A 15,331-nucleotide genomic window follows, 5' to 3' on the forward strand; every position below is an offset into this window, starting at 1 on the left:
TAGGGAAAATGTGGGTGCGTTCGAGTTTGTCGGTACTCAGTAGGACAACCTCAAACAATTTAATGTGGTCGCGTTCATGAGGTAGTAACTCCATCGACGATGCTCCTATACACGATGAAGCAAATATAAAAACGATGCTGACGTTGAACATCCCACGAGATGCATGGTAACATGACCATCAATCAAAATCGAGATTTCAACAGTAATTTGGTTTACACCCTCAAAGAGACACACATCTCCTTGACAATGACATGTAACAATATCTAGTATAAATATTAGCAACGTCATGTAACTAAGATCATTTCTCTCTCTCATACATATTCGTTGATAAACAAATACTTATTTTCACACCGGCTAATGATCACATGTATACCTATTTTCAAAGTAGTACAGAATGTATTATAACTTTATATTAAAACTAAAACCATCCCAAATAATTGAAGCACTAGAACCACAATGATCAACCAACTTATAAAACACAACCCTCATCTCCGGCCACCGTCACCCTAACAAACCACCACAATGCCACCACACCGGAAAAACCCACCACCACTACCACCACCACCAACCGGCCGTACAACTCTATCATCATGCATAGTAGCCACCATCTTCTTAACCTTCATAACAATCATAATCCTTATCATCTTCTTCACCTTATTCAAACCCCAACCCCCCACCATCTCCCTCACCGCCGTCAAACTTCCGTCATTCTCCGTCACCAACGCCACCGTCACCTTCACCCTCTCCCACTACGTCGCCGTTTACAACCCCAACCACGGCGTCTTCACCCACTACGACACCTCCGTACACCTTTTGTTCGCCGGAGATCAAATGGGGTTCTTGTTTGTTCCCGCCGGAAAGATTGAAGCTCGCCGGAAAGTGTACTTGGCTGCCACTTTTTCCGTCAAGTCTTTTCCGGTGGATTTGGATCGGGTTAATGGGTTTGGGGTCGGGTTGGGTTTGGAGGTTGAATTGAGGATGGAGATGGCGGGTCGGGTCAGGGTTATGCATTTTTTTATGCATGATGTGGAAGCTAAGGTTGAGTGTAAGGTTGCTATTGGGATTAGTGATGGTTCTGTTTTGGGTTTTAGATGTTAGAACGAGTGTTGACGATTAACGCTCTCATGCCAAATCCGCATGGGATCGTGTCGGCTTGTTAACGAGGCGCTGTTGAGATCAATCGTCATGAGAACGAAGGTGGGGCCCACCCCAATCTAACCAATCATGTTGCTCAAATTTTTGTTTTAGTTATTCTACTCCACTTAGTTATTGTGTTTAGTTATTACTTTAATTCCAATGTGGTAGTAACATGACGGTGATATGACAGTGGTTTAGTTACCCGACAACAATAGTGTTAGGTGTTTGTGTGTATTGATGTTGACTGATTTTAATAAGGATTAAGATGGGTTTTGATGATTTTTTTTTTAGTATGATTAACATGGGAAGTAATGTTAACCTATATATTAGAACTCATTTATTTATTTGATTATTTTTAGTTTATGTGGTTTTGATTACTTGGTAACGTTTGGTGCGTGACAGTTTGGTTTAGTTCGGTTATTGTTTAAAGCTAAAAATGTAAATATGTAATATCTTATGTAAATCATACATTGGTAATGAATGTGAGAGATGTCGGGTTCATACTGGACCTCAAATATCATCAGCGCTTTACTAGACCTCAGATATCATCAACATATTTCGGGCACATTAGCTGTGAATGAATAAGAACTCTATAGTTAAGAATGGTAGTGAGAATAAGAGCAAATTGGGTGGGTGAGTCATGGGTGGGATATATTTGGTTGTTCATATTGAACAAGAAGATTTTGTGATAGCCAATGAGTGGTATTTTATCCACCTTCACATCTTCTGTACTATTTATTTAGTACTAGATTGTGATTTGTAGTAGGTTAAATAGTTAAATATTAGAAGTAGATCACATGTATCATATATTAGTGTTATATAGAGTTATACGAAAACAGTTTATACGATACAATCTAATAATGTAGGTGTGACAAAGACAAGATATATAAGTGAGACAACATAATCTAAAGTCTTAGCTAAAGGGATATTTAGTGATTCCAAATATCAAAATAAACTAGCAAGGGTGGCTAAAAGAAAGCCAGCGAGGTGGAGTTTTAGACTTCTAGTATATGTATATCGAACCCAGTATCACCCTCCTGACCCGACCTATTTGTTTTGTCAGGCATGTAGACGTAGGATTGGCAATAAGTCATCTCATCCACCTGTGTAAGACATGATTAGACATGTTTAGTGAAAAGCACATTACGTGATTTTTTTACTTTAAAAAAAATAAATAAAATTAGAAGGCTAAGATCCATCATTTCTTCTTCTTAGTATATAAAACATAAATGTGTTATAGACATTAGATATAAAGTAGTTAAATGAGTTTAGGGATGGCAAAAAAGCCCAAGCCCGACGGGTATACCCGAAACCCGAAACATACGAGCCGGGTATACCCGAAGCCCAATGGGTATGGGCCGTGTACGGGTTTTAAAAAAGAAAAAAAAATCAGGTACGGGTATGAGATTTAGTGATACCCGCCCCATTTACCCGAATAATACCCGAAAGTATCATATTATAGATTTCCATATATATATAAACTTAGTACATGTACTTATTACCTTCTTTATAATCATATGTGGATATGTATTTGGTAGGTGCTTAGTGAACAAATAACTTATTTTTGAGCATGTATATTAAATATGGAAGCTATCACCCTTTGTTATGTGGATGTTTATGCAAATTAGGTGGTCCTGATCCAATTACTTAAATTAAGTAATCGTTTAGATTTAGTTTGGTATATGTGATTTGAATATGATATGTAAGTTATTTATCATATGTTCATTTGTTATAGTCATTAAAATAGTAAATTATATAAACATCAAAGTAAAAATTGCACATTTGTACCAACGGGTATTTTTATGAAAATAACAGGCATACCCGATACCCGCGGGTATGCCCGATACCCGACGGGTAACGGGCCGGGTATGGGACAAAGAATTACAACCGGGTACGGGTCTGGGATTACCAATACCCGGCCCAAACCCGGCCCATTGCCATTCCTAAATGAGTTGTATTTATGCTTAATATTTGTGTTATTCGCGTCGTCAGAGACCTGTTAAACACGATAAGACACGATTTGCCAGCATGTAAGGCAAGAGTAAAAAAGAAAGAAAGAAATAGAACAAAGGAATCATGTTATATATGTAAATATGCCTGTTCAATAGCTGCACAAACACCATATCTCAAATGTGATGTACAAGAAAGTGAACTATATATAAAAAGTAAAATGACAGTTAGGAAAGAATATGACTATCTTTTATCACTTTGTTTATTTATGGTCATTAGCCTACCTAAACTTCTATCAAGATGACAAAAAGTGTCAACTATAGAAACCAGGTAGTAAACATCACTTGTATAATTCTATTCCCTACTTAGAACAATTTCACTTTGACTTTGACTTTGTAAACATTCCACAACCGCCCCCCTGCTCTTTGGTACACCGGGTTATTTGCTCTGGTAACCGTATGGGTTCTTGCTGGCCCAGTTCCACTGGTCCCTGCACATCTCCTCAATCCCGTTCTCTGCCCTGAACTCGTAATCAAATCTTATGTAAGCTAATGCTTGTTACACATTAACGTCAATTTTTGCGTTTTTACCTCTTCTTTTACATCAAATACTTTTATTTTTTAAATATTCCATGTCAAAATTTAAAACATAATTGACGATGAAACGGATCGACAGCGACCCAAAGTACGATAAAATGCTTATAGTCTCTTAAGTTTCTTATTCAAAGAAATAAGGACTGGTGTAAACGAGCCAGGCCAAGCCCGACTAGGCTCGAGCTCGGCTCATTATGTTTTTATGAAGCTCAAGCTCGGCTCGGTTCGAGCCTACTTATTTGAGCTCGAGTTCGGCTTTCGAGTAAAACCCAAAGCTAGGCTCGAGCTATTTTGAAAACATCCTCAAACAAGCTGAATGCTCGGCTCGAGCTCGGTTCAATATCGCTTAAACGAGCCAAAGCTCGGCTCGCCAATTTTATCATTATTACTATTATATCATGTATAAAGAAACTAAAATTTTGTTTGGGCTCGCCTAAACGAGCTTTGTATTTCAGGCTCGAGCTCGATAACTAAACAAGCTCTATTTTAGTCTCGAGCTCGGGCTCGTTCGAGCTTTTAACGGAGCCGATCACGAGTAGCTCTCGAGCCTCTGGGCTTGTTTACGACCCTTAAGGTTAATATGTTAAAAAATATAGTCATCTAACCCAACCCAACCTATTTTGATCCATATTTAACTTACCAGTTACCCAACCTACCACTTCTATATTCTAACAAAATATTTGACAGTATTAATTTGTGTATATATTTGATAACTTTACAAATATAATAATCTTGACAAAGACTATAAGAACACTTACTTCCAGTTCAACTCACGCTCGGCTTTGGCGGTTGAAGCATACACGGCCTCAGCATCACCAGGCCTGCGTCCAGCTATCACTATAGGAATTTCCTACAACATAATTCATGAATTAATATTTATATAAAGAAGTGGTTAATTATGAAAAGAGTTAAATGTCATTTTCGTCCCAAAGGTTTTGCAACTTTCGTCCAAATATTTGTTTTTCCACATCCAAAAGGTTTGCCATTTTCATCCAAGTCGTTAACTCCATCCTTTTTTAAACGTTAAGTCAGGGCTATTTTCGTCCTTTTAGACACTTTTGTGATGATTAAAGGGTTTGGGTGGGAAGAAAGTCAAACATAGGTGGATCTTTATTTCTTATAGTGTTTTTTATTTTAATAAAAATGTATAAAAAGACGGAAAATCCTCTCATTTAAGGGAGAAAAATGGATGAAGTTAACGAGTTGGATGAAAATGGCAAGATTTCAAACCTTTTGGATCCAGATGCGGAAAAACAAACCTTTGGACGAAAGTCGCAAAAGTGACCAATCCTTAGGGACGAAAATGGTAATTTACTCTTATGAACTCTATTCGGTCTATAAAAAAGAGGTCAACTAGAAATACAAATGTTGAAATGAAAAATGCAGCTGATTTTGAGTTCTTCATTTTATTAACAGATTTAATATTTTAAGAAATCTGAAACCTCATTTTATTAACAGATCTAATATTTTAAGAAATCCGAAAAAGAAAGTTGAAAATGGCGCTACCTTTCCCGAGACCTTTTCAAAGGCTGCCACCATCTCCAAAACAGATGTTCCTCGACCAGTTCCTAAGTTGTAGACCTCACAACCTAAAATATCACATCATCATTATAAAGCAGTAAAAATATGGAATAATAACAATCCTATTAATTCAGCAATCAGTATCAAGTCTAACTACAGCCAAAAAACGTACTCAAAAACATAAAAATAAAACATGTATAGTATAAGCATCATAGTTGTTAATGGCGAATTACCTATATGCTGCATAGCAAATAGCAATAAATAGCGGGCGCTATTTTATAAATAGCCACACACTAGAAAAAAATAAAAAAAAAAATATATGTATTTTATATCAAAATACCTTGGTATATATGCTATTTTACATGTATATTTAACAAAAACCTAAGATCCAGATATTTTATAGCTGTATTTAATCGCTATAAAATATTTAAAAAAGAAAAATTGAAATCCCGCTATTTATTGCTATATACCCTGTAGCGACCTTCAACCTATACGCTATTTGCTATAGTGACCGCTATTGACAACTATGATAAGCATATAAAACAAAAGATACACATACCTATATCAGGATCCGAGAGTTTTCTCAACGCAGCCAGATGCCCGTTAGCTAAATCCGAAACATGAATGTAATCGCGTACCTGAAATTTATTTAAAAAGAAACTGATCAACAACAATATAAACAGACTGATCGCATTAGTTTCCACATTACGTATCAAGAAAGAAAAATATTGGCAGCAAAAACATACCCCGGTTCCATCTTTGGTTGCATAATCGGTTCCGAATATTTTGAGAGCAGGTAGCCTGCCGACAGCTACTTGCTGGACAAACGGCATAAGATTATTTGGGGTTCCGAGAGGATCTTCACCGATATATCCACTTGGATGTGCCCCCACTGGGTTGAAATACCGTAACATTATCATTTTCCATTCGGAATCCGAAGCATATATATCACGAAAAATATCCTCAATCATGAGCTGGATGGATTAAACAGAATTAGGTACTACATACTTATTAAGGATATGCAAATGATTTTATAAAAAAACATTCAAAGAATAAACACTATTGTATTGAAAAGAGTAAAATGCCATTTTCGTTGGCCCGTTTTGCGACTTTCGTCCAAAGATTTGTTTTTCCGCATCTGGATCTAAAAGGTTTAAGAATCTTGCCATTTTCATCCACCTCGTTAACTCCATCCATTTTCTTCAGTCAGGGGTATTTTTGTCTTATTTGTTAATTTAAAGGGCAATTTGGTCTTTTTCACTTTATGTACAAGCATTTAGCATAATGTACATGTATTCAAAATAAGTTAACAAAAAAGACGAAAATGCCCCTGACTTAGCAGAGACAAATGGATGGAGTTAACGAGCCAGATGAAAATGGCAAGATTTCAAATCTTTTGGATCCAGATGCGCACCATCTATGTTTACTCTATTGAAAATAGAATAAGATAATATGTTATAATAAAAGGAGCTACAGAAAGTAGTGTTTGGGCATGCTTATGTTTCTAAATCTTGTTTTATTTTTTTGACCCGTTTCATTTCAAGAATAATAAAAGCGATCTGAAACGTTTAATACCTTGGTTCGTCCATATGGGTTGGCTGCAGATAACGGGAAGTCTTCTGTGCACGGTACCTCTTTTGGCCAACCATAAACAGTAGCTGACGATGAAAACACAATCTGAAATGTTTAAAAACAAAAAAAAATGTCAACTTAACAAATTATATGTTATTCGTATGCACGGAATTTACAAAACAAAATAAACGTTATGCCTTTTTGCATCCATGAGCTTCCATAACTTCCAACAGAGTTAAAGTACCGACAACATTGTTATCGTAGTACTTCAATGGCTTCTGCACACTTTCACCAACAGCCTTCAATCCAGCAAAATGTATAACCGCGTCAAACCTGCATAGCGATCATGATTAATCCACATTCGCACTTCTAGTTAAGCGTCTTTATATCTATATATAAAACTAAAAAACCAAATATAACAATGAGAAAATAAGTTTACTTTGTGGAGGCAAAAAGCTTCTCTAACTCGGGCTTGTCCCTGATGTCTATCTGCATACAAATAAATTAATAGAAAATAAACCTTCGTGTTTACTCATAAATAGATAAATTAATGCAATTAGAGTATGCCCGAATAACTTTACAACTCATTCAACACAAGCCCATTAACCAAACGCAAAAAAAAAAAAAAAAATCCTTTAGTAATTTCGGACACAAGATATGTCAAGTTCCACAATTTTTTTTTTTTTTTGCATTTACATATCCGAAATTTATCCAAAACACATCGTTAATATCGGTGCCACTTTTACATTTTCCGGATGATGAAGAATCGTTGAAACAGTTAATCCACTTAAGTAGGTCAAGAATCATAACTATAAAAAAGGATCAAAAAACAGTTTCCTTTTTCTCATATTATTGTGTGGGCATACTTTAAACAAAATTGAAAATCCTACCAACCAAAAACTGTAACATCAATCAATATTCCAAATCAAAACAAGCAGGTCCACATCACTTAACACAGTTAATTTAGAAATTAATTACCACATAAAACCATCCCATAAAACAAACAAATAAATAATACTCACTATACAATTCAATTAAACTGTTTAAATAAATGTACATACAGAGTCCCAACACAAAACACTAAAACAATAAGCCCAATATAAAATCACTCAAAATAACTCAAAAATCAATAAAATAAAATTGCCCACAATGATCTAATAAAACCCCAATTTCTAAAAATAAAAAGAAAATCTAATTAACAACTAAATACAAAAAATTAACAGATTAGCTGCAATACCCACAATGATCTAACAAAACCCCAATTTCCGAAATCAAAAACCCTAAAAAATAACAACAAAAATTGAAACAAACCTTATGAAAAATTAAGTTAACAGCATGATGAGCAGCAAGTTCTTGAACTCGATTAACAGCAACCCGTGAAGAATTATCAAGATTATCAATGACAACCGTCTTGTAACCGGCTAACAGCAGTTGCAGCACGGTGTGACTGCCAATATAACCGGCACCACCGGTGACCAAAACGCAATGCGGTGGCGCCATTGTAATGGGTGTCTTCCGATTAAACAGCAATCTGCTGCTGCATAAATGTATGAAAGAATTTGGGTTATGTACAGTTTGGGGTTATATGGGGGATCTGAATGAGAATATTTGTTGACAGATGGGAGAAGTGAATGAGACAATGTGGGTATATATACACGATGATGATTACATGTGGTGACAGACAGATTGGAAGAATGAAGGTAAAAAGTAGGGTTCTTTGTTTAGTGTGATTTTGGCAATCCCAATTTTGGGGGTTGGGAAATGAATATCAAGTCAAAACCAAATCTTTCCGGAAAATGTTACTTCTTGAAATCTTGAAATCTTTTTTTAATTAATTTTTATTTTATTAAGAATTGCTATTTTTATTTTTGTTTTTGACTTAATTTTTATTTTTTTACGAATTACTATTTTGTTTTTTTTAAGAATTGATAATATGATGGGGAAATCTTGTGAATTAAAAATACTTTTTTTTTTGTTTTTAAGAATTTACTAGTATGAAAAAAATAGTGTGTGCTAGTTGAAATCTTGTGTATTAATAATGGGGAAATCTTTTGAATTAAAAATACGATTTTTTTAAGAATTGCTAATATAAAAAAATAGTGTATGCTAGTTGAAATCTTTTGCATTGAGAAATCGTTAAATTTATGCTATCAGAAATCTTTTGCGTTAATAATGGAGAAATCGTTAAAATTAAAAATGCTTTTTTTTTAACAATTGCTAATATGAGAAAATAGTGTATGCTAGTTGCTAATATGAGAAAATAGTGTATGCTAGTTGAAATCTTTTGCACTAATAATGGGAAAATCTTTTGAATTAAAAATACTATTTTTTGTTTTTGTTTTTAAGAATTGCTAATATGAAAAAAAAAAAAAACAGTGTATACTAGTTGAAATCTTTTGAATTAATAATAGGGAAATCTTTTGAATTAAGAATACTATTTATTTAATCTTTTGAATTAAAAATACTATTTATTTTGTTTTCAAGAATTGCTAATATGAGAAATAGTGTATGCTAGTTGAATTTTTTTTGCATTAATAATGGAAAAATCTTTTAAATTAAAAATCTTTTTTTTTGTTTTCAAGAATTGCTAGTATGAAAAAATATTGTACGCAAGTTGCAAAATTTTGCATTAATAATGGAAAATATTTTAAATTAAAAATACTGTTTCTTTTTGTTTTTAAGAATTTGCTAATACGAAAAAATAGTGTATGCTAGTTGAAATCTTTTGCATTAATAATGGGGAAATCTTTTGAATTAAAAAGACATTTTTTTGTTTATAAGAATTTGCTAATATGAAAAAAAAATAGTGCATGCTAGTTGAAATCTTTTGCATTAATAATGGGAAAATCTTTTGGATTTAAAATACCATTTTTTTTTTTGTTTTCAAGAATTGCTAATATGAAAAAATTAGTGTATTTTAGTTGAAATCTTTTGCATTAATAATGGGGAAATCTTTTGAGTCAAAAATACTTTTTTTTTGTTTTTAAAAATTGCTAATATGAAAAAATATAGTGTATGCTAGTTGAAATCTTTTGCATTAATAATGGGGAAGTATTTTAAACTATTTATTTTGTTTGCAAGAATTGCTAATATGAGAAATAGTGTATGCTAGTTGAATTTTTTTGCATTAATAATGGAAAAAAATTTTAAATTAAAAATCTTTTTTTTTTTGTTTTTAAGAAATGCTGATATGAAAAAATATTGTACGCAAGTTGCAAAATTTTGCATTAATAATGGGAAATATTTTAAATTAAAAAATACTATTTCTTTTTGTTTTTAAAAATTTGCTAATACGAAAAAATAGTGTATGCTAGTTGAAATCTTTTGCATTAATAATGGTGAAATCTTTTAAATTAAAAAGACTTTTTTTTTGTTTATAAGAATTTGCTAATATGAAAAAAATAGTGTATGCTAGTTGAAATCTTTTGCATTAATAATGGGAAAATCTTTTGGATTTAAAATACCATTTTTTTCAAGAATTGCTAATATGAAAAAATTAGTGTATGTTAGTTGAAATCTTTTGCATTAATAATGGGGAAATCTTTTGAGTCAAAAATACTTTTTTTTTTTGTTTTTAAAAATTGCTAACATGAAAAAAAAAATAGTGTATGCTAGTTGAAATCTTTTGCATTAATAATAGGGAAATATTTTGAACTATTTATTTTGTTTTCAAGAATTGCTAATATGAGAAATAGTGTATGCTAGTTGAATTTTTTTTGCATTAATAATGGAAAAATCTTTTAAATTAATTTTTTTTTTGTGTTTTCAATAATTGCTAATATGAAAAATATTGTACGCAAGTTGCAAAATTTTGCATTAATAATGGGAAATATTTTAAATTAAAAATACTATTTCTTTTTGTTTTAAAGAATTTGCTAATACGAAAAATAGTGTATGCTAGTTGAAATCTTTTGCATTAATAATGGGGAAATCTTTTGAATTAAAAAGACTTTTTTTTTGTTTATAAGAATTTGCTAATATGAAAAAAAATAGTGTATGCTAGTTGAAATCTTTTGCATTAATAATGGGTAAATCTTTTGGATTTAAAATACCATTTTTTTTTGTTTTCAAGAATTGCTAATATGAAAAAATTAGTGTATGTTAGTTGAAATCCTTTGCATTAGTAATGGGGAAATCTTTTGAGTCAAAAATACTTTTTAAAAAAAAAAAAAATTGCTAATATGAAAAAAAAAAATAGTGTATGCTAGTTGAAATCTTTTGCATTAATAATGGGAAATATTTTGAACTATTTATTTTGTTTTCAAGAATTGCTAAATGAGAAATAGTGTATGCTAGTTGATTTTTTTTTTTTGGCATTAATAATGGAAAAATCGTTTAAATTAAAAATCTTTTCTTTTTGTTTTCAAGAATTGCTAATATGAAAAAAAATTGTACGCAAGTTGCAAAATTTTGCATTAATAATGGGAAATATTTTAAATTAAAAATACTATTTCTTTTTTTTTTTTTAAGAATTTGCTAATACGAAAAAATAGTGTATGCTAGTTGAAATCTTTTGCATTAATTATGGGGAAATCTTTTGAATTAAAAATACTTTTTTTATAAGAATTTTCTAATATGAAAAAAATAGTGTATGCTAGTTGAAATCTTTTGCATTAATAATGGGAAAATCTTTTGGATTTAAAATACCATTTTTTGTTTTGTTTTCAAGAATTGCTAATATGAAAAAATTAGTGTATGTTAGTTGAAATCTTTTGCATTAATAATGGGGAAATCTTTTGAGTCAAGAATACTTTTTTTTGTTTTTAAAAATTGCTAATATGAAAAAAACAAATAGTGTATGCTAGTTGAAATCTTTTGCATTAATAATGGGGAAATATTTTGAACTATTTATTTTGTTTTCAAGAATTGCTAATATGAGAAATAGTGTATGCTAGTTGAATTTTTCTTTTTTGCATTAATAATGGAAAAATCTTTTAAATTAAAAATCTTTTCTTTTGTTTTCAAGAATTGCTAATATGAAAAAATATTGTACGCAAGTTGCAAAATTTTGCATTAATAATGGGAAATATTTTAAATTAAAAATACTATTTCTTTTTGTTTTTAAGAATTTGCTAATACGAAAAAATAGTGTATGCTAGTTGAAATCTTTTGCATTAATAATGGGGAAATCTTTTGAATTAAAAATACTTTTTTTTGTTTATAAGAATTTGCTAATATGAAAAAATAGTGTATGATAGTTGAAATCTTTTGCATTAATAATGGGAAAATCTTTTGGATTTAAAATACCATTTTTTTTTTCAAGAATTGCTAATATGAAAAAATTAATGTTAGTTGAAATCTTTTGCATTAATAATGGGGAAATCTTTTGAATTAAAAATACTTTTTTTTTGTTTATAAGAATTTGCTAATATGAAAAAATAGTGTATGATAGTTGAAATCTTTTGCATTAATAATGGGAAAATCTTTTGGATTTAAAATACCATTTTTTTTTCAAGAATTGCTAATATGAAAAAATTAATGTTAGTTGAAATCTTTTGCATTAATAATGGGGAAATCTTTTGAGTCAAAAATACTTTTTTTTTTGTTTTTAAAATTGCTAATATAAAAAAAAATATTGTAAGCTAGTTGAAATCTTTTGCATTAATAATGAGGAAATATTTTGAACTAAAAATACTATTTATTTTGTTTTTAAGAATTGCTAATATGGAAAATAGTATGAATTCTAAGAGTATCTTTAAAGTTGGAGGTGAGTCTAAAATAAAATATGTTATCTTAGTACGTCACGTCATTTCAGACCTCTACTTTAAATTACTACATTTTTCCTTAAATGTAAATTAATCCAGACACTCACCTTAGCATCCACCTCAATGCCTCACACTCGCACCCATTTATTTATTTTTGTTTTTTTAATTAAAAGAGTCGTTGGTGGCTTTTGGGTCCATCAAACCCGGTTCGGACGAGTCCGGTGTGACGGAACCATACCACACTTCACACCCTCCTCCAATGCATGCCAAGTACAATTAGCAAGTCTAGAATTTCATATAGGGTTCGGATGCATACATTGAAGAGCTCTAAATAGAAAGAATTATGTTTTTATTGATTTGGTTTTTAACTTGTGAAATATTTATATTTTTTGGTCCTCATTGTTTGCTTAAACATAGGGATGTAAACGAACTGAATGTTCAGTGAACAGTTCGTGAATCGTTTGACGAACATGAACATAAAATTTCGTTCGATTAGTTAAATGAACAAACATGAACATATGTCCCGTTCGTTCAATTGTGTTTGTGAACGTTTTGGTAACATGTCTGTGAACATTTGTTCGTGCTCGTTTGTTTATGAGATTTTTTTTATTCATTTTATCTAAACGTTTTATATTCTTTACACTTTATTTATTTTATCCTAAAGATTAAAAAATGAAGCCCCATTCCCACCGTGTTTATGCTTTGTTCCAATTTCCTTCCTCAATATTCAAGTTTCAGTTGCTCCCTCCGCCATCTACCTTTAGCCTTCGTTGCTTTCGCCGATTTCGTTTGCGTTCGTGAACTGTTTGTGAACACCCTCATTTCCTTATTGAACGAACAAGAACATAAAATCTCGTTCGGTAAGTATTCATGAACCATTCGTGAACACATTTATTTCCTTAATGAACGAACACGAACAAGGCCTTGTTCGTGTTTGTTCGTGTTCGTTCAGTTTGTTTACAGCCCTACATTAAACGTACTATATTTGGTTATGTGAGGAAATGCTAGTTAGTTTTTACTTTATAGAGTTATTTTTAAATGATTAGTACATCCATGTATTTTTAAATACCAATTATAAACATAACCTAACCCCCTCATCCCGTCTTATCGAGTTGGACCAAATGGACTAAAGCCCTTGTGACTGGGCACAATTTTAAATTCCCCATCGTCATCAGAGCCACAATTTCGATGATTACTGTTTCTTCATCTACGATCACAGATACACAAATCGATGTGGGATTTAGCACAAACACGTGTTGCGTGTTTATGTATGTGAATCCAGATGTAGGGTTGCAAGTTGTTTATTTGGCACAACGAGTAAAAGTATATTAGAAATTTCGTAGAAATTAATAGAAAAAAGTAACGTCCGTTACTAAAAAACCTAAATGTCATGTAATTTCCATACCTAAAAACAAAATCCAAAAAAAAACTGGTATGTCACATGAACTATCCTTGTAATTTTATATCTATACTATATTATGTGGAAAGTTTCTTACTTGTGGAACTCAACAAGTTTAGGTATCGACGTCACCTTCATTTAATTGCCCGCTCCCTCAAAGTCACCTCTCCACGATCCATACCACTTGCATAACACCCACCCATATAAAGATTGATGTTAGAAGTTGACAAGATAAAGATATAATTATACATCTTAAAATTTTAACGGCATCCGCAATGGGCTTGGCACACGGATGGAGGCATCCGCAATGGGCTTGGCACATGGATGGAGCCTTCCTCAGCCACGTGACGTCGTAACCCCATCGTTACATACTTCTCTCTCACACACAAAAAAGCCTTCCCCTGTCTGTGACCACATATAACTCTTACCTCTCCCGGTAAATTATGAATTTACATACATGAAATATAATAAAAATTAACATATATTATTTTATTGGTTAGTTTGAAATTTAAATATCAGTCGCTTTATAACTCTTTAAGTCAATTTTTGATATTTGATTTATTATGTATCTGGTTTCTTTTTTTCTTATTAATAAAGACAAATGAATAGTGGGGGGGGGGGTATTTGCACGGACCTCCCATCCGCCGGAGTATTACAACTCTGCAGCTAGCCTAGCCCCATGGCTGCATGACGGTGAATCCCAACCGAGATCGAAGAGCCTGTGTGGTATTGCACCGACCACAGGATTCAAACCCGGGTTTCTTGGGAAGAGATGGGTGAAGCTGGCCAACTGGGCTACCCCAGTTGGTTAGATAAATGAATAGTGTGTTAATGGGTTTAGGCTTTATTTGCTTCCAAGTATTATACACATTACCCAAACGCCTTGTGGTACTTAAATATTGTGTATAAAACGTTTTTTTTAATCAAAAGTTTGAAATTAAAGTTGGAAGTGTGCGCATTGATACATTATTTGTGGGCCAAGTTTGCATACTACCATGTGACATCCAGCTGATTATTTAAAATATACATTTAATTAACTAATTAAATGGGATTTTAATTTGTATTAGCATATTAATGGCTTATTTGATGACGTTTTAGTTAATTTTTAATATGTTTTTTTACAAATATATGTTATATAAGAAAAATAATCCATCAATTAATAAAATTAGGGATGGTGCAACCATATATCTTCTGCACCAAACTTGAAACCTTCGAAGATTGTTGATTGTTGAGAGTCTAAAAAGATCGAGTAATTGACTGTCGAGTGCTAATTTTCAGATGCAAAAGACAATAACTATATTAGGTTTAAAAAAAAAAAATAATTCGATCTTTGTATTCCACGTGTAAACTACTAAACTATTCAAGATGAGACCTAGGAGCGAAATGGGATATCACGAACCATAACCCCTCTTTAAATTGTCAAAACTCGTATCATATTCGAGATTTAAAGTCCT

At 31.9% G+C, this 15,331-nt stretch overlaps 2 protein-coding genes across 2 annotated transcripts; one reads left to right on the forward strand and one right to left on the reverse strand.

Annotated features, from left to right (window-relative positions):
* The first annotated feature begins 379 nt into the window (after positions 1-379).
* On the forward strand, positions 380-1,416 carry LOC110899510. Its single transcript, XM_022146396.2, has one exon. The coding sequence runs from the start codon at positions 523-525 to the stop codon at positions 1,096-1,098; it is 576 nt and encodes a 191-aa protein (XP_022002088.1). The 5' UTR covers positions 380-522; the 3' UTR covers positions 1,099-1,416.
* Positions 1,417-3,198: 1,782 nt separating this feature from the next.
* LOC110899509 (UDP-glucose 4-epimerase GEPI48) lies at positions 3,199-8,535 on the reverse strand. Its single transcript, XM_022146395.2, has 9 exons — positions 8,085-8,535; positions 7,213-7,262; positions 6,971-7,106; positions 6,777-6,878; positions 5,948-6,175; positions 5,761-5,839; positions 5,187-5,269; positions 4,439-4,530; positions 3,199-3,607 (listed from the first exon to the last, which is right to left on the reverse strand). Exons 1-9 carry the CDS (start codon positions 8,271-8,273, stop codon positions 3,526-3,528), a joined length of 1,041 nt encoding a protein of 346 aa, XP_022002087.1. The 5' UTR covers positions 8,274-8,535; the 3' UTR covers positions 3,199-3,525.
* Positions 8,536-15,331: the final 6,796 nt, after the last annotated feature.

This window comes from Helianthus annuus, chromosome 13 (genome assembly GCF_002127325.2).
Source record: "Helianthus annuus cultivar XRQ/B chromosome 13, HanXRQr2.0-SUNRISE, whole genome shotgun sequence".
Taxonomy (NCBI): Eukaryota; Viridiplantae; Streptophyta; class Magnoliopsida; order Asterales; family Asteraceae; genus Helianthus; species Helianthus annuus.